The following is a 23,442-nucleotide window of genomic DNA, read 5'->3' as shown; positions in this document are numbered from 1 at the left end:
CTCCTTTCTGGGAATTTTGTGGTGGGTGCAGTGACCTGCACTCATGTTTCTTAAGGATGACCATACATGAGGATGACTTTTTTTTTTAAACAAAGTTCAGCAAAAATCAGACATGTTTCTATTTATTTTTCCTCCCTAACCTCATACATTTTTAAGTGTCTGGACCTACTTTTCACTAAGTGGCTGAGTAACATAAAACATAAAAGAGTGAGGGTTTTTTTTTTGCTTTTTTCATGTACATTTTTGTCCAAATATGCCATAAGTGCTCCCACCTTTACTTCCTCCCATCCCCTCCATTTGCAAAGTGGAGCAAATGCTGATGGAGCCGTGTGTGGGTACAAAAACCTGCTTGGAAACACCTTCCACACCTGTAATCCTTGAACACACCAGGATGGAGCTGGAGACACAGAACACAGTGAGAGACCAGAGGCAGAAATCAATACAGACAGAGTTTTATAATTAAAAAATTGTGCATTTCAACAAACAGCTGGCAGTTATAACCATCCCCCATCCCCCTCAATGCAGAAAATACATGTCTGGAACTCAGACATCTGATATTTCTAATGCCACGTGTTAATGACTTCCTCAGACTGTGCTTGTATTAACTCCTGCATTGGGACACCAGACAAGAGCCCAAAGACAGGTCCACCCTGTATCAACTCTATTCGACCCTAGAGAGAACCAATGCCCCTCTTCCAAGGCATTATTTTCACTGAAAACCCATCGTTACTATATTTTGACTGAGAAAATGCCTCTGAAAATCAACAAGTGGGACACGAATGGGTTTATTTTTATTAAAAAAGCAAACAAAGAATTTTGACGAGGTGGTTTGGTTTGGTTTGTTGTTTTTTTTCCAAAGATGTCCATGGGGAAATAAGGCTATTTCTTTACTAGTAAACTAAATGGCACTGTGGCTGGTTGTCTTGTCCAGAGGCCAAGAACCCAAATAAACCTTCACTGCCTGGGCAGCACGAGGTTCAACACCCAGGCATGATGCTGATGAACTGACTGGTACAGATAAAGCTCCAGTGCCTAAAATTCCTCCTTCCTTAGCAGAAAGAAAAGATACTCAATGAGCTTTGAAGAGGATGGAGAGGCATCACCAAAGGGTTGTGTATTATGGGGGATAAAGGCCTGGACTCAGCCCCAGAGCCCCCAGCCCCACACGGATATGAACCCCTTCCTGGTGTTAATTTATCCCTCCCACAGAGACCCGTGGAGGCAAATGAATTATTTGTCTTCTCTGCATTGGCCTGAACTCCCTGTGGGACCCCAAGCCTTGAAGCCTCGTTGCATCTTCCCAGGCACGTCGGAGTCTCATCGGATTCTGGATCATGTCACGTTTCGGGACAAAGGCGTGAGCCCACCCCTCAGCCTCCCGAGGGAGGCGTCCTGTGGGCTCACATGCACACACACAACGGCTTACACACACACACACAGCTTACAGACACAGCCAGGTACAGGCACATCAACACAGCTTCCAGCTCAGCTGGGATTACACCTCCCGCTCCTCCCCAGGCCTCGGGCTGGTGCTGGGTGGGCACAGTCAGGTTTGCTCAGCCAAGAGCTCCCTGCCCAGGGAGCAGAGCTGGGCTGGAGTGATGAACAGTGTGGTTTGGGTTGGAAGGGACCATAAAGATCATCTGGTTCCAAACCACCCTGCCGTGGGCAGGGACACTGTGACAGGGTTGAGAGATTGCTCTGACAGGGTCAGGAGCGGTGCCGGCTCCTAAAGGCACCCACACTAGGTCTAAACACGCTGCCTTGGGTGCCAGGTGTCCCAAGATTGCCACAGTAAGACCTCTTGAGTCCCTGCCCTTGCTGGGCAGCACCACAGGTCTCTTCCCTCTGTTCCACACACAGGCAGGTGTGCAGCTGTGTGCACTGAAAGGCAAGGAAATACAGCTTCCATCTTACACCCTGCTGAGCAGGGGGGGACCCCCCTGTGTTTGCTGCAGGCCCAAAGCTCACAGCAGCAATATTTCTCCCCTCAATTTTATAGTCACATTTTGAGTTCATTACCCAAAAAAACCCCACAAAAACAGTCCCTTTTCTCCTCTTGAAGGTCCTTTCTCTGATGGCTGTGTGTTGCTACAGAGGATCCAGGATTTGCTGGTGCTGCTGTAGGGGGAATTTCAGACTGGGGGGATTTCTCTGATAGGAGATGTCTTGGGTGCTCGTTGTCTCCTTTGCCTTGCTGCTTGTGGGGACAACCACACAGTGTCTTGTGGTCACTGCTGACAACAGGATCAGAAACCTGTCCTGCTCTGGGTATGACTTCCAGGGCACACAGGAGACTTCTGGACAGCTGGAGATGTGTCCATGATCACTCCATAATCTACACCACAGGCAAAATTGAGTCCAAAGTACCCTGGACTCAACAGAGCATGTCAGCAGACACATGTCTCACCACTTCTTGGGGCTGCACTCCATTTAACCCCCAGACCTTCTCCTGATAGGAGGGCTCCTCTCCACTGCAAATCAGCTTCCCACCTGAAATAACCCATGGACCCTGTGCTTGGGCCAGCAGAGGCTGAGGGTTGATACCCAAGAAGACATCCTTGGAGAACATTTGCTGAAGAGACAGATCCATCCTGGGAGGATGGAAGGAAGAGAAAAGGGATTTGGCTCTGTGGCTGATCTTTGACCCCTCCTTTGATTTTTGAGTAAGACCAAACCAAATTTTTGAGTAAGACCAACCACACTGAGCTGTGTCTTAGTTACTGTTGGAGGGAAGAGAAGGAGAAGGGGCTTTGCCAAGGAGCAGGCTAAGTGCACGTGTTGGGCTCAGATGCTCTCCAGGCTTTCCCCACGCAGGTCCTGTCTCCTCAAAGTGCCCAGCTCTGCTGCTCCCTGACTCCAAGACCAGCTGTGGATTCCCTGTTCACCCCTGTTCCTTCTGCTCCTCTTTGGCCTTTTTTTTCCCTAGAAAGAGCCCTGTCCCCTCTCTTTCTCCCTCATCTTCTCCACCCCCGCCCCCCTACTTCAACACAGCGAGAACCGGCGGGAGTTGATGTTCATCTTGGTGACCCCGATGAGCTTGAGGGGCGTGGAGAGGCTGAAGGAGCTGACGAGGGGGAAGTCACAGAAGAGGTCGGCGAGCTCGTCCCGCTCCTCCAGCTCAAAGGTGGCGTCGTTGAGCATGCGCTGGTGCAGGTGACACGTCTGCTCGATCTTCAGCTTGTTGATGTCTCCACGGAGCCTCATGAGCTGCCTGGCCAGCTGCTGGTCCTGCAGGCGCATCTCTGCCTGGAACACAAGATGGGGGGGTTTGGGGAGGCAAGAGCAGGGGGTTGGAAAGGGAACAGCAAATCCGCTCGTTGTGCTGCTCTCCCTGTCAGAGGCTGCATGGAATCGGTGGAAATGGGACTGGTCTAGATGCTGGAGCTGGGAGGCAGGTGAGGATCTCCCAGGCCAGCAATGCCTCCCAGTCAAACAGCCAAGTTTTTGACAATCAAGGAAGTGTCTGCCTGCTCAGGTTTTCAGGGATATGAGACATTAAGCTCTTAGAGTGTCCAAAGGAGGGTAACAAAGATGGTGAAGGACCTTGAAGAGAAGCCATGTGACAACACTGAGGGCACTTGGTGTGTTCAGCTGGAGAAGAGGAGGCTGAGAGGAGACCTCACTGCAGTTTCAACTTCCTTGGGATGGGCAGAGGAGGGGAAGGCACTTAGCTCTGCTCTGGGGGGACCAGGGACAGGACCCCAGGGAATGGCCTGAAGTTGTGTCAGGGGAGGGTTAGGTTGGATATCAGGAAAAGGTTCTTCCCCAAGAGGGTGGTTGGGCACTGAACAGGCTCCCCAGGGCAGTGGTCACAGCACCAAGGCTGCCAGAGCTCAAGGAGTATTTGAATGATACTCTCAGGCACATGGTGTGACTCTTGGGGATGGTCCTGTGCAGGGCTAAAGGTTGGACTCGATGATCCTTGTGGGTCCCTTCCAATCAGCACATTCTGTGATTCTGTGAAACTGGAATGAAAGCCATGCCAAGGCTGTAGCTTGGTTATCCCTCAGCTCAGGCTTCAGAGCCTCCATCTCAACATCAAACAAAGCCCAAATTAATTTTGCTCATAAGGCAGCAGCCACAGTGAGAGAGAGCAGTTGGAGGTGGAAAGGACCAATTAAAAGAACACTGAAGAACTGATCCCCAAATACTCAGCCTGAGTTTCCAGCCTGCAGAAATCAGAGCTGGTTCACCACAGTCAGGAACAGGGGCCACCACATCCCCCCTGGTTTATCTTGTCTTGGTCATTTGAAGTGTTTCTCAGGACGGGACCTCCATGGTTTCCCACAGGAGTGAGAACAACTGCCCCTGGGCTAATGATCTGAGTGTTTTGGAGACATTTTTTCTCCCCTGGCACTTAACTCTGCAAGGTGGAAGATTCAGAAGTGACGAAAGAAAAGAGTTTTTTTTATAAAACAAACAAAAACAAACAAAAAAAACCAAACAAAACCAACCAAACAAAAACCCAAACAAACAAACAAACAAACAAACAACCCCACTATAATTAAGCAGAAGATTTGTTGTCACAGGATGCTGTGGGTGGTGAAGGAAGGAGGTGAACACTTGGTGCAAGGATCAACCTTTGTCAGGGGAGCAGAAGCAGGCAGAACTGGAACAGAGATGAAGGGAAGACAATCCCCACTTCTCATCCCACTTCCCTCCTCACAGAAAAGCAACAAACCACAAAAGTTGCAAAGAAAAGGAAGGTGATGGGAGACACCAAAGGATACAAACCGGCACTGGAAGGATCTCATTGGTAACAAGACTCCTGATTTTGTTTTGTTTGGGTTTCTTAACCTCCCAGTAGCTCCCTGGGTAAATCCTTTCCTCACTGCTTTCTCAGTGCACAAGGAGATGCCGTGAGCTCACCTGGAACTGCACCGTGGAGCTGCCCTGACCCCAGATCCATCCTTTACCTCCCTCTTTGGTAGGATTCATCCTCATCAGGCATTTAGGAAGAAGTTCTTCCCTGTGAGGGTGATGAGGCCCTGGTACAGGTTGCCCAGAGAAGCTGTGGTTGCTCCATCCCTGGAAGTGTCCAGGACCAGGTTGGACAGGGCTTGGAGCAACCTGAGATATTGGAAGGTCTCCCTGCCCATTTTATGATTCTATGTTTCTATGATCCGGGATACATTCCCCTTTTCTGGATTTTAACAGCATGGATGTAGTCAGAGCATCCCAGTTTGCCTCCAGGCCTAAAAATGAGCTGTTTAATTTATGGGTACAGATGTAGCTCTAGGGGTAGGGAATAAATTATTCCGGGTCTGGTGGCTTATGCATGAAGATGGAGAAGTGAAGGGAGGAGGGAAAATTCCCCTCAAGAGACTCCACAGGTAGCCCTGATATTTCTACATGAGACTTTTCTGTGCCTGATGCCTGGGCTACTGCAAGAAGGGTGGGAATCAAAGCAGCCTCAGGGTTACCTTAGTTGGTGTCATAATCCCTCCTCCTCCAGGCAGTCCTAGAATGGTTTGGATTGGAAAGGAGCTTAAAGATCATCTCCTTCCACCCCCCCTGCCATGGGCAGGGACACCTTCCACTAACCCAGGTTGCTCCAAGCCCTGTTCAACGTGGCCTGGAACACTTCCAGGGATGGGGCAGCCACAGCTTCTCTGGGCAATCTGAGCCAGGGCCTCACCAGCCTCACAGGGGAGAATTTCATCCTGGTACATAATCTAAATCCCTTCAAACCCAAACCATTCTGTGATTCTCTATCTCACACTACAGAGACATCCCAGAGGACCTTGCCTGATGCTCCCAGTCAGTAATTGGACTCCAACTCAGCTGACTGGAGTCACCTTTGTACCAACCTCTGCGTGAATCCCTCTCTCTTTCTCAGTAAATCTCTCTGAAATTATTGGCAGGGTTGTGACCATTCACCTTCTTCAAAAAACCCCACTATTTCCTCACAGACCTCGTAGCCTGTGCCCCCAGCAGAGCAATGCTACTCAGCAGGTTTTTCTCCTCCCACCTGACTTACAATGAAAGAAAGGATAATTTTGTTGATATTTTTCCCTCTATGACAACAAATGCTGTGACTTGAGGTTTTATCAGGAAAGCGATCGTGACTGTTATTGAACTGAGCCCAGGTCACCCTTTCTTGTTGGTTTATCAAGTTACATAAGAAATGTCAACAAATGCTTTCACTGAATGCTTTGAAGAACGTGGAATTAAAAAAGCCACTACTGCCAAAAAAAAAAAAAATAAAGGGTTTTAAAAGAGAATTACTGAGGCCGTTGTGGAGAGAGTTGTAAGCTGGAGTTGCTGTTTTCCCTTGCAAACCAGCTTTACACTTTCTGTCCAGTTCTTGCTTTCCCTGCCTCCTGAGGAGCTTGTCTTGATTTCATGTAAGCTGGAAGACAAAGCCTTCCAGAAAATAAAGATGAGTAACAAAGCCTGGCAGTGGTTGACTGCAGACATGTAGATGTGGCACTTGGGGACGTGGTTTCTCTCTTCCCACTCATCACTGGGGCTTGAGATGCTTGAGATGCAAATATCCTGTCCTGCATCCATGGAGTTGTCCCATTAAGTCCTGCTTTGTTCAAACCCACCCAGAATTTCATCCAGAACTCAGAAATCCTCATTCCCCTTCCCTTTCCCAGAGGCCCTGCACAAACACTAAAATCATTCCGTCCATCCCATGCTGAGGACCAAACAATCACCAGGAATTATGAAAAAAAAAAGGAGCAGTGTCAGGTCAGCAGAGCTCCACAAAGCTTCCTGGAAACGAATAATGGGATTACAGGGGCCACATCACGGGAAACCGTGGGCTTTTGGTTTACACAGTTCGGCCACAGGGCCACTCACCACGTGGGGACTCAAAACACCAGCTCATCCACAACACAGACCCCACACACTCTGCACAGGGAGAAGCCCGTGGGGAGCATCCAGCAGAAGCCAGACGTTCTGCTTCCTTCCAGTCTCTCATGCCAAGGGCAGGAACAGCCTTAGGTTTGTCTTGCTCGCATAAAACAGCTTCTTAACACATTGTGCCTCTTTCTGCAGGCCCAGCTCCAGCTGCTGGTGGGATGGACAGGGTGCTGGTTTGAACTTCCTCAGGTGGGAGAGGGAACCAAACTCAGGTCCTGAGTTGGCACAGAAACAACTGCCAGACTGAAATGCAAAGCTGGAGCTCAGGATCTGATGAACCCAGGAGGGGTTTTCTGTTTGGATTGACCCTCAGAATCTCCCAGGGCTGTTTAATGTGGGGGAGGGAGACAAAGCTTTGGATGCATCCTTGCCTGTTTCCCAGTCTAGGTGGGGCTCAGCCCAAATAGCTACGAGGAGCTGCCTTCAACTTTGCCTTTACCCATAGGGTTACAGAAAGGAAGACCAACAATCTTCCTATTTTCTCCCTGCCTTGCTATGGGGGGTGTTTCAGCAAGGGAGCACCTCGTGGCCTTGAGATGGGAAGCTCCTTGGGACCTCTTCCCAAAAGAGAACAGTCCCATGGATGCAGCCCCAGCCTGTGGTCCATGAAGCTCAGGGTGATGGTCTGTGGAGACCGTGGGTCCAGCCCTTTTCACTTCCAAAGGATCAAAAGAAACTGAAATCCAAATTGGTGCTTTCCTGGGAGCAGCCTCTTGGATTCAGGCACAGAGAAGCACAGGGTGGTTATTAGATCCTTGCCAAACACTTCTGAGAAGTCCAGATTGTCTGTGTTTTGGTCTGAGGCTTCTTCAAAGGTGCTCAGCTGCCATCCTGTCGTGGCTAATTTTAGGTGCTCACGCCCTTGTGGTGCAACCCACAGCCTCAAGGGAGGTATCCCAGCTCCTCCTGCAGTGCCTGGGAGTCACACACCACCAAAGCCTGGGAGACCTTTGCCAACTGGCACATGCAGAGCCTGTCATGGGTCCCAAATCTCACTCTTCTTCAGTGTTGTTTACTCTGTGTTGGCTCCCTCAGAATTAATCTTCATAATACTTTTCCTGAGGGAGGTAATTACCTCTGGATTTTGTTAAATTAAGGGGTGTTCAAATGCATTCAGCGCTGGGAATTTCCCCACTGCCAGGGGAAAAGCCCGGAAGTTCAGCATCTGAGAGGGACATCTCACTGGGGTTACATGTGAGCTTACACAGGAGAATTTCACAGGATTTCCCAGAGCTGTAGTCACATCTCTGCTGTGAACATAAATCCCAGCCACCCCATAAAACCCACTCTGTCTCCCAAACAGGGTGGCTGGGCCCAAGTTACCCCTTGGGGATGGTCCTGTTCCAGGATAACTCCCAAATTCTTTCCTGGTTTTAGCAATTTAACAATAGAGGTCACAGAATCAGAGAAGGGTTTGGGTTGGAAAAGGGACCTTAAAGACCATCTCATTCCAACCCCCTGCCATGGGCAGGGACACCTTTTACTATCCCAGGTTGCTCCAAGCCCTGTCCAGCCTGGCCTTGAACACTTCCAGGGATTCAGGGGCAGCCACAGCTTCTCTGGGCAACCTGTGCCAGGGCCTCCCCACCCTCACAGCCAAGAATTCCTTCCCAACATCCCATCTAACCCTGCCCTCCTTCAGCTTAAGGCCAGAAGTGATTTAATAATAATTGGCCAACTGATTTTCCAGCAAGACCATCAGATATTTGTGTCCCTTTTTGAGTCTTTCCAGCATTCTGTCTCACACACCTCAGATTTCAGTGCCAAACTGGTGAATTTGAGACAGGAAACTCATTTTCCTGCTGGGACAAAGTTAGAACTGTTCTAAGATGTTCCTGTTCACAGGTTTGTTCTTTAGCCATATTTAAGAGGAAAAGGCTTTCGAGTGCTTAATTTTATGACTTGAAAAACCTGACAAATTTCAAAGAGGGAAGTACAACCTGACCCCTCAGGTCCCCGAGTCTGTCACCATTTCCCAGCTGGTGATGGCTTTGCTCTCAGCACTGACGAAGAACAGCCACACTTGACAGTGCAAAGGCAAACACAAGGGCAAAAAAAAAACCAACAAGGCAGGAGGAGCTGGGGAGGGAAGTGCTGCAGCCCTGGGGCTGTTCAGCACACGCTGAGAGCTGCAATTTGCTCCTACACCTCCACAGAGCCTCTCAGCACAACAACAAGAGCAGTTTGCATGTCTGGATAAATCAGCTTCCTGGAGAAGGATTCTCAGCAGGTCCCAGCTGACGTGGCTGGCTGGGGCTCCGTGGGCATATGCCTGTCCTACAAACCTGGGCCAGGGCCTGACATGCAGGATCAGGGCCTGGGATGGGGCCATGTGAGGTGAAACACCACGAAAAGCAGGTGGACAGTAAGACCTTGGGTTTGTCCTTTGCTTCACTTCCGAATGCCTGAACGTGGTTGAAGCCAAACCAGAGCAGACCCTGGAAGCACAGAGGCAAATTCCTCTTCCAGTGTTAGATGATGCCTTTTGTGTGGACTGGGAGTAACAAGAGATAGGGCACGAGGAAATGGCCTCAAGCTGTGCCAGGGGAGGTTTAGATCGGGCATTAGGAAAAATTTCTTCACCAGAAGGGTTGTCCAGCTCTGACACAGCTGCCCAGGAGAGGTGGAGTTCCCATCCCTGGAGGTATTTAAAAGCCATGTGGATGTGGCACTTGGGGACATGGCTCAGTGGTGGCCTTGGCAGTGCTGGGGGAATGGTTGGACTGGATGATCTTAGAGGGGTTTCCCAGCCTCAATGATTCTGTGATTCTGGTGCTTCAGATTTAACAGATAATACTTATTTTAAAGCTGGGGACTCCTGGGCTATCAATTCACCAGGCAACTCACCCCTGTCATGGCCCTTTCTGTAGAACAGTGGCCAAGGGCAAGTTTGGGCATACATATACTACTAAAATCACTTTCCTGCCTCTACTGCTTTTGGCTGGGATGGAGTTAAATCCAGAACTGGGTGGTCCCCTACCAATTGCCTGTAGGGAACAGCCTCCATCATGTGCAGACTCCTGAAGCTCAAGCTGCTTGGCAGGATGCTCCCTGGCACAAGCCAAAACCATGCTGGGGCAATGCTGCTGAAATAACCCAGTCTGAACAGGCTGTAGCTGTGTTGAGGGTTGTGGGTGATGGGGCTGCACGCCCTCCACCATTGCATTTCCTTCAGGAAAGCCACAGGCTGCTGCACTTCTTTCTGGGGTAGGAAGAACCTCCACATTCACCAGTTTTTGCCCTTTCATTGGATGGGTGAATCCTGCAGAACCTAAATTGATTTCTCATGAAGGACTGTTCAGAGTAGGGGAGAATTCACCCTGAGGCAGAGGCAAATTTCACCTCAAATATGACTACTGGGTCATCTTTGGATCATCTTCAGAAAGATGCCTGAGATACTCAATGCTTGCTGGAAGCAAGGCTGGGTTGTGTGGTGCCCCCAGGACTATGTTCTCGTGTGTTAAATCACCAGAAGAATTAACTGCTCCTTTAGGGTGACCTTACCCAAGGTGTGGGGTGCTGATGATCTTCCTGGCAGCCCCAAGCAGAAGGACTGTCTAGTCTTGGCTTCTGATTTAGAGAAATATGTAAACACAGAGATAACTATGTCAGAGAATCATAGAATCATGGAATGATTAGGCTTGGAAGGGACCTTAAAGATCATCTTGTTCCACCCCCTGCCATGGGCAGGGACACCTTCCACTATCCCAGGTTGCTCCAACCTGGCCATGAACACCTCCAGGGATGGGGCAGCCACAGCTTCTCTGGGCAACCTGTGCCAGGGCCTCCCCACCCTCACAGGGAAGAATTTCTATCCAATACACAATTTAACTGCTCTTTTTCAGTTTGAAGCCATTCCCCCTTGTCCTGTCACTCCAGGACCTCAGAAATAGTCTCTCTCCATCCTTCTTGTGGGCTCCATTCCAGAACTGGAAAGCTGCATTTAGGTCTCCCTGAATCCTTCTCTTCTCCAGTCTGAACAATCCCAATTCTCTGGGCCTTTCCTCATAGCTGAGCTGCTCCATCCCTCTGGTCATCTTGGTACCTCCTCTGGACTCTCTCCAGCAGCTCCACATCCTTGTGCTGTTGTTCTCCAGGGCTGGAGGCAGCTCTGCAGGTGGGGTCTCACCTGAGGGGGCAGAGGGGCAGAATCCCCCCCTCCCCTGCTGCCCACACTGTGGGATGAGCCCAGGACATGGTTGGGTTCCTGCTATGAAACCTTCCTGATTACTTTACTATCCCAACATGGGAATAAACAAAAAAAAAATCCCATCTGTCTTGGGATGTGTGGAAGCTTGTTCTTTTATTTGAAAATAAGCTGGATTTCACCCTTGAAATGTAATGTGAAATTCATCTTTTCATTCCAGCACCCTGGGATGTGATGGGCTGGCTGTGCTCTCACTGCTGGCTGGCAGTTCTTACCCACAACAGTGCCTCCAACACAGCTATTCCAGTGTGTGGTCAGGCAAATCCCTGCTCTCTCTTTTGGGGAAATTGTTCTAAATTACATGAGTCATGTCCAGATCCAGCAAAGACCAGTATAATTAAGTGGCAGGAAAATGGAAAGTGAGGAACAATTAGGGTTTGCTTTGTCCTTTTTTTCTTCTTTAATTTAAACTTTCAGTTTTCGACAGATGGTGGTTTAGATACCACACCCCAGTCTAAAGGGTAGAGTCAGGCTCTGAGACAATTTATACTTCCAAGATGGGCAGAAATTGGAAGAAAACCCCAAATCTTTTATAATCAGGGCTCTGAGAAGGAAAATCTGCTTCTTACTCTTTTTAGGCATCATAAGATTTGGGGTTTACATAAAGTGCACTGTGCATTTGAGGTGGGATGCAAGGGATGCAAGCACAGACCCAGATTCAGGTCTCTGGACCTGAGGTTCTCCAGAGCACTGAGTGGTTGTAGGAGATCATCTCAAAGCTCTTCCTAACAGCCCTGGGGTCCTGAAAGCACATCACTCACCTTCTGAAAGCCACAACCCTGAGAAACAACTCAACCACCAAACTGTGACAGAACCACCTCTGTAAATAACCCCTCTGGACATCAATCCAGCTGGGAGAATGCAACAGAAAGCTGACAAATAAATATAACCTGAAGCAAAAGTTGCAGAGAAATTTTTTAAACTGTCATTCATTGTTGTCAGGAGTTTTTCCCAAAGACTTTCAGTGCTTTTCAAAGGCAAAGTGAACATTTTCACAAGTGCTGACCACAAGTTATGTCCCAGCCCCTGTTGCAAATATTCCTGCTGAGACTCTCAGGCAAAATTCCAACCAGGCAACAGAAACAAAGCCACGTGTCATGAGTCACTTCCAGTAATTTGGGCCAAATAAGAAAGATTTTTCGTGCCAGTGAGAAGGGAAAGATCACTGAGAAGTGTGTTCTTGGTGTCTGGTCATTCCTATACTTGCAAAGAGGGTTGGGACTCCTTCTCCAGGCCTAAAAGCAGCTGCTCTGATAGGGCCACGTCCATCTTACTGAGCTCCTGTGCCCTCCAGAAAAGGACAGGATCATGGAATATCCTGAGTTGGAAGGGACCCACAGGGATCATTGAGTCCAGCTCCTGGCCCTGCACAGGACAACCCCAAAATCACATCATGTGCCTGAGAGCATTGTCCAAATGCTTCTTGAACTCTGGCAGGCTTGGTGCATCCATGCTTCCTCCTGGGAGTTACTCCTAGGCTGTGCTGACTCCTGAGCTGGGTTGGGAACTGCCTGAGTCAGCACTAGTTGGCCCAGGATAAATTTGTGCCAAAGACCACGAGAGCAACGTGATATAAAAGATGAATTCCAGCCCCCATGTCCCGGCTCTGTGAATTTTCCTAGCACAGGTTCCTGGACAAGACAAAGTATTTTTGTCTTGTCTTTCTCTCTGTGAAGCCACTGGTTCATAAGTATCAGAAATAAACAGGGGCTGAGGTTGGGATGGGAGAATGCCCAAAATGTGCTTCTAATGAAGCAAAAGACAAGGGATGATTAGCCTGGAAGAGTTGGACATAGAAAATTCAATGACTGACTGTTGCCTTTTTACCTGGGGCTGAAGGCAGGTAGGAACAAGGAACTTCCTCATTCTTCTATGTTTTTCCCCTCTTGAAAAAAAGTGTCCTGTCTAACAGGGAACAGGAAATCACTTACCAGTTCCTTCCTGAGCCACGTCAAAGCTTCGTCGATGCTCTCAAAGCCGCCTATTCTCCCTGAGGAAAGAGTCCCCTTGTCCTGGGCAGGGTTCCCGTTGAGATGCAGCTGCACCTTCCTCAAGGGGACAGTCTCCCCCGTGGTCTTTTTGGCCTCAGTTCCCTCCTCCTCCCCCTCTCCTGCTGGCTGGGGGCTCTTCCATGCCTGCTCCTCCAGCTTTGCCTTCCACTCCAAGTAGGAAGGGCGCCTGGTCTCCAGCCTCAGCTTCTCTGTCAATGCCTTGAGGGTCCTCAGGTGGTCATCAGGAGGAGGGACACCTCCAGGGCCAGCATCCTTGCTGTCCAGAGCCTCCTCTATTTGGATTTTGGGTACAGACATCCTCTCTGGGAGTCAGAAGGCATATGGGTGGGCTGGAAAGGACCGGGGATGGGGATGGGAAATGCTCAAGGTTTGAGCAGGTGTCACAGGGCGCCAAACACAGCTCCTCCTCCTGCTCAAGGACCACACCAACCTTGGATGAACACCTGGAAGAAAAACAGAGGATTGGTTTCCAGTTTGAGAAGGAAAAGGGAGTGAGGAAAGTGAGGCAGCTCTTGCTGTAGCGGAGGGAGTGAGGGTTTTGGGAGAGGCACCGTGCCAAGGTGCTGCTGGGGAGTGTTACCTCACCTCAGCTATCTGGCTGCTTTTGGGGTAGGAACAGACAGGCTCTGGCTTTTAGCAAAGCTCTGGTTACCTACATCTCCAGTATTAACTCAAGGGACCATGAAAGGGTTGCCAGTGGGGCCAGGGCATGTTCCCAGACCCCTCTGGGTCTGTATCACACAACCCAACGTCCCCTGGAGAGAGCACTGGAAGTTGGGGTGTCTGTGCACAGTGTTTTGCTGATTTTCTGGCTGGCAAACATTCCCCCTTGGGCAAACAGGTCCAGGCAAAATGTGACAATCTGAAAGAGGGGAAGTTTAGATTAGATATTAGGAAGAAATTATTCCCTGTGAGGGTGGTGAGGCACTGACACAGGTTGCCCAGAGAAGTTGCGTCTACCCCATCCCTCAAAGAATTCCAGGGCAGGTTGGATGGAGCTTGGAGTAACCTGGGATAGTGGAAGGTATCCCTGCCCATGGCAGGGGAGTGGAATGGGATGGTCTTTAAGGTCCCTTCCAAACCCAAACAACTCCAGGATTTTGTGAACCCAAATGCCTCTCCAGAGGATTTTAGTCAAAAGGAGAACTGGCAAAAGGGACTTATTCTTTTTTCCACCCTCAGTTTTACAGGTTTATGTTTAGGTCTGGGTTTGTTAAAGATGCCAGTCTGCAGCCATAGGATTCATCTCCCTCCTGACCTGCAGACTCCAATGAGGAGCATTATCCAAGCCAGGAGTGGGAGTAACTGGAGTGCCAGAGCTCAGGGAGATTCAGACTTGTGGTTTCCATCAGTGGCTGTGCCCAATGTGCCTACTAGGAGTGGTCCCTTGAAAACATCCCAGTGGAGGACTGGTACAGAGGAGCCAGGAGCTTCCTCTCCACTTTTCCTCCTCATGTATGGACTCAGGGAAGCTGTGCCTAAAGCCAGTCTACCTGGAGGGACCTGGAGGGACACAGGACTTAACAATTCTGCAGGAGTTAAGCTCAGGCAGCTTCCGCCTTCATTTGCCAGCAGGAGCAGATAAGGGACTTTCTCAAGGTCGTATGCTCATCTAAAGCTGAGCTAGGAATAGATCCAGAGCTCTCCTTTACACCTCAAACACAAAACAAAACACTTTTTTTGCCTGCCTGGTCAGATGCCCAGGAAAACCAGGATACAGGCAGCTTTCTAGAGTTACTCAGCCGTTCTTTCCACTGCTATTTCCACGATGACATGTGTAACTCTGAAAAGCCAGACCATAATTACACCTCTCCAATCTCTTCAGTAAGGAGATTCAATTTAAAAAAAGAAAAAAAAAAAAAAACACACCGACAGAGAGTAAGATTTATCCCACAATTGTGTGGAGGCACATGAGCCGAACGAGGAGTTGATAATATACACACAGACAGTCTGGGGGTGGAGAATTAGTCATGTTGTGGTCTCATTCCTGCTCCTATTTATGCTAATGAGAGTTTTACGGTGAGCAGGAGCACACACAGACACTCTGTCAGGTTGAAGCCAACAGCCCTCATGCCTGGAATGGCAACAATTTTTTCCTTTTTCCATTGAAAAATAGATTCTAAGGAGGGGAAAACAGTGAGCTGCCCTGTTGGAGAGGCAGGTCCTGCACCAGCTGCTCTGCAGGGCTGAGAGCATGTCGATGAATTTACCTTGACTCCTTCTCCATCCTACCAAAATCAATAAAGAAAAACACTTAATGACTTTAAAGATCTCACTTCTGAGCTTTTTTTCCCTGTCCACTGAGGTGGAGATTGATAAGGGTGGCCAAAACCAGCAGCCCAACAGTCTGGTGCAGTTCCACGCTACTGGGCTACTGGATTTGCTAATCCCCAGCAAACATAACATTTGTATCATGAAGCTGAGTTTTCTGAATGCCACAGCTGCAAAGCAGAGCCTCCACAAACTCTTTTGTCCTGTGTTTTCAGCATGTGTGGAATCTCCAGGGCGGAAAAGGCCCTTGGTGTTTGAGCCCTGGGCACAGCTCAGTTAACAGTCAGAGCATTGAACCATGAAAACAGGACAGCAGCTTGGAGCATCCCCTTTGTCACCACCCTGCTGGCATCTCCCCCTCCCTGTCACCACACCTCCCAGCAGCTTTGGAGGAAGTTTGGATTTTCTACTCTAAAAGCACTTTCTCTCCGGTGTAACACGAAACGTCTCCTTCGCTCTGTGGGGACCCCCCACTAAACAGGCAGCTCTGTTCCCCTGCCTGTCCAAACTCAGAAGCGACAGAAAGGACCCACCTCTAATTTCCCATCAATATCTTGGACTTGGATCAAAGACCTGCTGTGGAAAAAGAGATCTGAAAGTGGTAATTGTGTGAAAAATGCCTTGCAGTGTGAGGCTGTAACACAAACCCTTTGCTGCCGGAGAGCTACCGAATTCCCAGGAACAAGCCTGCCTTTGGCTCCAATCCACATACTTCCAGTCTCCTGCCCCAGGCTCTGTTTCCCCCTGGGCTGGCCTGTGTGAGGGAATTGAAGTGATTAACCCTTGGTTTGTCTCATTATCACACTTGCCACGGGGTGTTTGTGCCATACCTAATCAGGGGTAACAGGAGCTCAGTTAAAATGGGGTGAGGGTTTGCTCCCACCTCACTAGGACTCTGCTCAGGGGTTCCCCCCTTCCCTTGTGTGAATCCTGAAAGCACAGGACACATCAGTTCACTGAGACAACACAAAAAAATCCCTTTAATTTCTTTCTTGGGATAGATTTCTATCAGAGAAGTCAACTGATCTACCCCAACCAGCAATGCAAAGACATCAGCAGAAACCCACGTCCAGGATGGAGAAAGAACAGGCCTGATAAACTGGAAGTTTTATATGTCTATACCTTCCCCATCAACCCTCTGTGCCCTGGTCAGATTTGGACATCAGGCATTCAGGAGGCAGCACTGGTTGGTGTGTGCTGGGCACAGGCACAGCCTGTGAAATTCAGGGCTGGAAAATGAGGGCACACGGTGCTCTGGAAGGTCACACACCAGGGAGCCACGAGGTCCAGGAGAAGAAAGGAAAAAAAGGAAGGGAAAAGCACTCAGGATGAAAACAGGAGGGGGAAAAGCAGAATAAATCAAACAATCAGCCAAGGTGTGGGGAGCAAACTATTCTCCCTTCACTATTCCTGGTGGACTGCAGCTTAATGCAACACCACTTTTTATTGCAGAGGGATAGCAGTGATTACAGGAGTCTGTGTTAAAGCAGTGCTGCTCATCCAGTGTCTGGGAAGACAAAAATAAGACAAAGCCCCAGCTGTGAGAAGCCCTTTTTCCCTCACAGCCCATGCATGACACTTCTGACATGGGGCAGAGGTGATGGTTCAGCCTGTTAATGACCTTCAACAAGCACTTCAGCCCCTTCATGCCTCAGTTTCCCTCTCACTGAGTAGTCAGGTCGTGTAACTGGGCTTCAGGAGAAAAGCTCTGAGGATTCCCAGAGATGTACAGAATTCACTCCTGGTGTCTTCAGGCCTCATCTGGGTGACCATACCCGCACTCCAATTGGCACAGGGACATCCTCTGTGATCCATGGAGCTTGGGATGTGGTTCCCCCGGTCATTTGCAGGCATTTACTCCCAAAGTTTGCACAGGTGGGCCATGAAGACCCTGCCTAGATCCTAAAAAGGAAACCCCTGGAGTAAGTCCTTCCTGCCAACATCACCAGTGAGCTCTGCAGGCCCCAGTGGTTTTGAAGAGGACCCTGAGCCTGAAACAGTGGGGTGAAGGAATACCAAGCTGGAGCGAGAGGTGGGGGACAGTGCCTGGTTGTGTTGTCCCCAAACAGGGACAGCTGTATTTGCTTCCCTTCTTGGCACAGCAACAAGGCAGGCGTGGGGTGGGCATGGCTGACTCCCCTGGAGATCTCTGACCCCCCTGGATGTCTGCAGCAGGTTGGAAGCAGGGCAGAGAGGAGGGGATGCCATAGCAATGGAGAGGGGGTTACCATAGCAATGGAGTAAGGCAGGACTCCAGCTGCTCCCGGTGGTGGATGGAGGCTCCTGAGCACCCTCAGGGCAGTGGAGACACAGAGACCTCAGGAATCAGGTGAGGGAAGGACAGACCCATCTCAGTCAACACTGCAGCTCCCTGGAGCTGGTGATTCCCTTTCAGGGAGGCTGCACATCAGTCATTCCTTTCTCCATGCCAGAATGGCCTCACTCAAGAAAGGAGCTGCTGTGCTGTGTGTGAGCTTTGGTCAGCTGGGATTTTCCTCACCCTGGGGTCCTCCCTTCCCCCACAGCCCTCTACCAGCACAGCTCCATCCTGCTGCTCTGCACAAGGGTCCCACAAAGATGCACAGCAAGTTGCTCCCCCAGCCATCCCAACCCCTTCCTGTAGCACCCAAAATCTGCTCCTGCAGGAAACTGATCTGGTTCCCAAATGCCTTTCTCAGCTGTCCCAAAGTGACCTTCAGATTTCCTCCCTGCAAAGAATCCAGCAGCATGAAGATCTGCCTGATTCTGAAGCCAGGACACACTCCAGGGCTGAAATTGGAGCTGTCAGGATCAGATGTTCCCTGCCTGCTCAGGATGGTCAGGACAGGATGGAAGAGGCTTTGCTCCTACAAGGCTGGAGGAACCACGGCAAAGACCCCAGTGAGTGCCACTGGACACAGTGCCCATGGAGACCTCCTGGATGCATTTATGTGGGCTGTGAGCTTGTCCCTTCCTCCATGGGCAAGTGATGGCACTGGTGTGACCAAGCTGGACATCACAAGCATGGAGTGTCTGGTGACTCTGCCTTCAAGGCCTCCTTGCTGGGCTGCCCACGCTGGCTGTGTCCCTTCACACACCCCCACAGACCTGACTTCCAGCCTAACACAGGACAAAAGCCCAGTTAGGAGACCAAGATTCTGTGCCCAGATTGATCCCCCATCAGGGGGCTCAGATAAGGGTAAAGCGCCCACCTGATCCAGTACCCAGGGATCCTGGATACACCTGGATGTTGCTGTTTGCCTACTGCCAGGAACAACCTCCTGGAAGACCCTCCAGACAGTTTGGATGCTGCTTCAGCCCTTTGGATATGGACATGGCATTCACAGATACATGCGGAAAGAGGGAAAAAGTGGGGCTTTCCATTCATGTATGACCTGGAGCAGGATGAGGGTTTGCCCCAGAACATCCTTCTGCCCAAATGGCCTCCAGAAAGGCCCCTAAATACTGCAAGGAAGGGATGAGGGGAGAGCAGGGAGTGCTGCAGAAAACCCATCAGCCTGGCAAGAGGAGTGAGAAAAGAGCTCAGAGATGGTTGCCCCATCCCTAGAAGTGTCCAAAGCCAGGCTGGACAGGGCTTGGAGCAACCTGGGTGTCCCTGCCCATGGGGATTGGAACAAGATGAGCTTTAAAGTCCCTTCCAACCCAAACCATTCTGTGATTCTCTGAGATCAGAGGGGACCAGTTTGCACTCCCTGCCCTAAGGCATCTCTCCCTGGCTGATTTCCAGCATCACTAGTAGAGTCAGAACCTGTTTCAATAAACACATCTGTACCTTCCTGCCTGACTACATCCCATCCCTCCTGGGTCCCCCGCACAAAATCCAGCAGGCTCCTTGCGAGGAAGCAGCACTGAGATTGATGCCTGCTTCAGATGGACCCCCTGCAGCTCCATTTTCAGACCAGCTCAACACCCCTCCATCGGGCAGGAGCTGTGTGGAAATCCTGCACGAAGAAATATTTGGCATTCCAGCAAACCAGTCTTCCAGCGAGTGGGAAGTATTTGCAGACTGGGAAGCTGGACGGGGTCAATGCTCTCAACCCATCATCCCAAACCATGTATGATTCCTCTTAGGAGGAATGGGATTAAGCAGAACATCAAAGGCAAGTTTACAAGCTTCTGGTGAAGTCACCACGTCCACCCTCGTCATCTTCTGATGAAAACTGTTGAGGCAAAGGGAACCACGGATTATGGGCAAGGGTTTCTTCTGCACACACTGCCCCGGGGTCCTTGCAGGTTTGGGGATTTAATCTCGGAGGTGGCATGCCTAACCCATTCCCAGAGACGCCCCCAAAGGACTTCTGGCTTGGCACAGCCAGTTATTCCCTTGTTTTCCCTGCTGCCACCCCAAGCACAGCCGCGTTTCAGCGAGGAGAGGCGGGGACCTCTGTGCCCGTGCGACCAGGGTAATGAAAAGGGCTGGGATTCCTTGGGAACGAGCCAGGGCAGGCTGAGAAATGCTCTCTTCCCAGGAGACCAGCCCAAGGAGCTATTTTTTTTCCCCTAAATGCAGCGTGGAAGGGTGTGTTTTCAGTGAAAAAAAAAAAACAAAAAACAAAACAAAACAAAACAAAAACAACCACAAAAAAAAAAAAAAAAAACCAAAAAAAACCCAACAAAACAAACCACCAACCTTTTTTCGGCTTTGCTGAGCTCCATCTGCCCCGCACCGAGTTCACCCCCTGCAGAGACAAGCCCCAGGGCCAGTTCCCATCCGAGACCCCCAGGCTCCAAGTTAACGGGATCAGGGGAGCGGGGTCAGCCCCCCGGCGACCTCCTAATCCCCTTTACATGCCCCCTGTCCCATCCAATTACCCGCCTTGGCAGCTTCCCGAGCCATGACCAGACAACCTCTGTCCTTAACCTGTCTTCTCCCAGTGCTGAGCTGGGTATTTAAATATCATTTAAGATGAGCTGGTTGCAAACAGATCCCCCCTCCTCTTGTCCTCCCGGAATCTGAGGCTGCTTATTTTTATTTTTGGTTTTGTTTTGTTGTGGGGTTTTTTGTTTGTTTGTTTATTGCTTTGGGTTTTGTTTTGTTGTGTTTTTTTTTTCCTTTTTCCCCTGCGGTGTCTCTGCTACATTTTGCAAACACCTAATGGCTCCAGGGCTGTTGCAAGCACAGAGCCCGGGGGAAGCCGGATTCCTCCCGTTCTCCTTTATTTTTGTGTCGTATAGATGCCCCCACGACGGATGGGAGGGACCTGTAATGGGCATTTCAAAGCAGAGGGGCCCTGAGATGCGAACAGCAGCAACAGCTCCCGTATGCTGAAATGATGGCTGGCACGGAGGAAACCCACAGCAGCCAAAACAGGCTTGTTCCCGCTGGAAAGAGGGAATTCCTCGGATACAGGGGACGAGCAGACAAAGCCAAAGGAATCAGCTGGACACGGCTCCTCGCTGGAAGCAAGGAACTTGCTTTCCACCCGTTTCACCCTCCCTCCACTGAGGACCCCGATGCAGGAAAGCTCCGAAGGGTGCAGCACTACGGAATAACGCGGGGAGCATCACAGGAAAACAGGGAGGGGTGTCCGTAGGGAGGGAGAGGTGCCAGCCTGCACGGACCGGGGAGGGTCCAGGCTGTAGGATGAGGATGGTGTGGGTGCCTGGGTGAGCATCACACCGGGGAATTTTGGCTGGGCTTGCACAAACGCTCGCGCTGGGAGGGGTGTGGGCTGCTGCTATTATTGTAGCAATTAGCCCCAAGCTGTTGGAAAGGGCTCTGAAGTAGTTCTGGCTGGTTTGTAGTGGTTTGGTGTTTTTTTTTTCTCCCCCTCGGTGTAAACCTGAGCTGCAAGGGCCAGACCTGAGCAGGTGGAAACCTGCTCTGCTCAGCACACAGCGCCTGCTTCAAAAATCCGAGGTAGCTACGCCCTGCGAGGCCACCGCGCTCATCCCACCATGTCTGCTCTGCACAAGCCCCCGAGTCCTTCCCAGGGCTCCTGCAAATCCCAGGGAGGGGGCAGAGGGAGCAACAGGTGATCGTCCCGAAACCTGGCCAGGCTCTTCCCTCTTACATCTCCTCCAGTGTAGGAAAATCCCGCTGGAGGGGGTGGGTGCCCCCACACCACTCCCCGATAAGAACAAAATCCACAAATCTCGTTGGAAAGAAGGACTGAATCCCACCCTGTACCAGTCAATGGGGAGCAGCCGTGCTGGCCATCTCCAGGGAATCTCGGCAGGCAGGAGATTGTGGCTGGGGTGGAGGGGACACGCATTGCAAGCCCCCAGCCCCACCACATCACTGCCAGCACGACAGACCCCAGCGCTGAACTTCACGGTGGGGTCTCCATCGCCCCTCAGGGACGTGGTCCCTGCTGCTGCCCCTTTCCGTGGAGCTCAAAGAGCCAGGGCATCTCCTCCAGCACCGGGCATCTCTCCCACAGCCCCCGTCCCGAGGGCAGGGGGTGTCCCCGGGCTGGCTGTGTCCCCCCACCACGGCCAAGCCAACACGAGCAACAAACTTACCGGTGCCGGGCTCAGAGGGAGGATCGCACGGACATCTTGGCTCCCTCCTTCCACCTCGGGGCTCCAACTTGGGGTTTGCAGAGCGGTGTCACCAGTGCCTCTAGGAGTCTGTCTCATCCTCCTCTCTGCCTCGCTTCAGAAATCCGTGTGTGCTGTGGTTGGATTTTTTTTTTTTTTTCATTTAAGGGACTTTTTTTTTTTCCAGCGGTTGCGTCAGGCCTGTTGCCTGGAGACAGGCGAGCTATTCCAGTTTGAGCTTTTCAGTCCAGATTTCCTCTCTCTCTCTCTCTTTCATTCATACCACCGAGCCCTGAACCTACCTCCCACCCAGCAATAACCCTGGAGAGACCTGAAAGGGAGGAGCTGCACAGCCTGGGTCCTAAACATCCTCCGGCACCCAGGCGAGGGAGGAGGAGCAGCGATGCCTTGGGCGTGGGTAACGGGGTTGAAGTGGTCCAGCGGAGAGCGGGGACCCTCAAGGCTTGCAGGAGATGCCCGGAGAGCTGATGTACTCCCAGAGGAGTCTGTGGCTCTTCCCGACACCGACCGGGCTGGTGTCCCTGCGCTGTTCCTATTTCACACCACGGATATCAGCCCTTCGAGGAGCTTGGGGTCCTCTGGCACCCGGGATAACGTTTTCCAGATGCCACGGCTTGCCCGGGGTCAGTGCATGTGCGGAGGGGAGTTTTGCAAGGATGCATCAGCATCTCTGGGAAGCCCTGGGGTGGTACCTTGGGTACTGTACTCAGTAACAGCTCGCTGGAACCATCCAACCCTGGTCAGAAACCAACTTGGAAACCAGCCTTTGCCTGAATTTTGTACTGGGAAAGCTCCTGTTGCTTCCACAGCTGCCCCAGTGGGACTAGAAACCATTTTAGCTGCTTTCAAGGAGGGACTGATAGAGGCAGTGCCCAGGCTGCTGGCTGAGCTGGGGCCAGGAGCAAAGGCAGGGGACAGAAGGGCTTTCCTTCCTTCTCCAGAAGCTGAAGTTTAACCCCTCAAAGCCTGGGGACAGCTCTCAAAATCATCCCACACATCCCTCTCCACATTCAGCTACTGCACACACATGTGGTGGCTCAGAGCCACTGGAGGTGTTTACAAACCTGATGGTGCAAAGCATTAAGTGTTGGCCATCGACCCCCATCCATCCAGGCACCTTCCCACATTTCCACACTCAGCTTTTGTGAGAGAAACCCTTTCACAGCCTTCTTGTGCTTTAACCATCCCTCCTCCCTCCATGGGCAACTGGGAGAGATTTATAGCCCTTTCCTGAGCTCTGCATGGTAGGCCTGGGATTTCCCACCTCCCTCCAAATGCCAGCCATGCTGAGGATACCCCCAACCCCCCAGTAATTTAGAGGCTGTGCTTTTACAGCACCAAGCGCATGGGGAGCGGGTGCCCTGGGTGCAGCAATGCAGATTCAAAGCGTGAAGAGCAGCACTTTCACATTTCTGATGAAAATGCAATTTTAAAACACTTTTTTTTTGTTGTTTTGCTTTGCCAGCACCCTTTTTTTTTTTTTGTCAGATTTCAGATCTGCATATGCAAACTCAGCCTGGTGATCAGCTCTGGTTGTGCTGCAGGCAGGCACCTGACTGCTGCTGCTGATGGAGA

At 50.8% G+C, this 23,442-nt stretch overlaps 2 protein-coding genes across 3 annotated transcripts in view; one reads left to right on the top strand and one right to left on the bottom strand.

Annotated features, from left to right (window-relative positions):
- Nucleotides 1–436: 436 nt before the first annotated feature.
- FAM167A (family with sequence similarity 167 member A) lies at nucleotides 437–22,477 on the bottom strand. Its single transcript, XM_050314811.1, has 3 exons — nucleotides 21,829–22,477; nucleotides 13,012–13,535; nucleotides 437–3,249 (listed from the first exon to the last, which is right to left on the bottom strand). Exons 2-3 carry the CDS (start codon nucleotides 13,387–13,389, stop codon nucleotides 2,986–2,988), a joined length of 642 nt encoding a protein of 213 aa, XP_050170768.1. The 5' UTR covers nucleotides 13,390–13,535; nucleotides 21,829–22,477; the 3' UTR covers nucleotides 437–2,985.
- The window catches only part of BLK (BLK proto-oncogene, Src family tyrosine kinase), a 54,542-nt gene continuing 51,696 nt past the window's right edge, over nucleotides 20,597–23,442 (top strand). Inside the window, exon 1 of one of the 2 annotated variants that reach the window (XM_050314771.1) lies at nucleotides 20,597–20,970. The gene's annotated coding sequence lies outside the window, so the exon portion shown is untranslated. Of the gene's footprint in view, nucleotides 20,971–22,455; nucleotides 22,491–23,442 lie in introns of those variants that run through there. The other variant, XM_050314773.1, reaches the window with a different exon arrangement.

Source organism: Myiozetetes cayanensis, unplaced genomic scaffold (genome assembly GCF_022539395.1).
Source record: "Myiozetetes cayanensis isolate MyiCay16 unplaced genomic scaffold, myiCay2020 scf2-11, whole genome shotgun sequence".
Taxonomy (NCBI): Eukaryota; Metazoa; Chordata; class Aves; order Passeriformes; family Tyrannidae; genus Myiozetetes; species Myiozetetes cayanensis.
The sequence above is the reverse complement of the archived record's forward strand: the minus strand, read 5'-3'. Positions and strand labels throughout refer to the sequence as shown.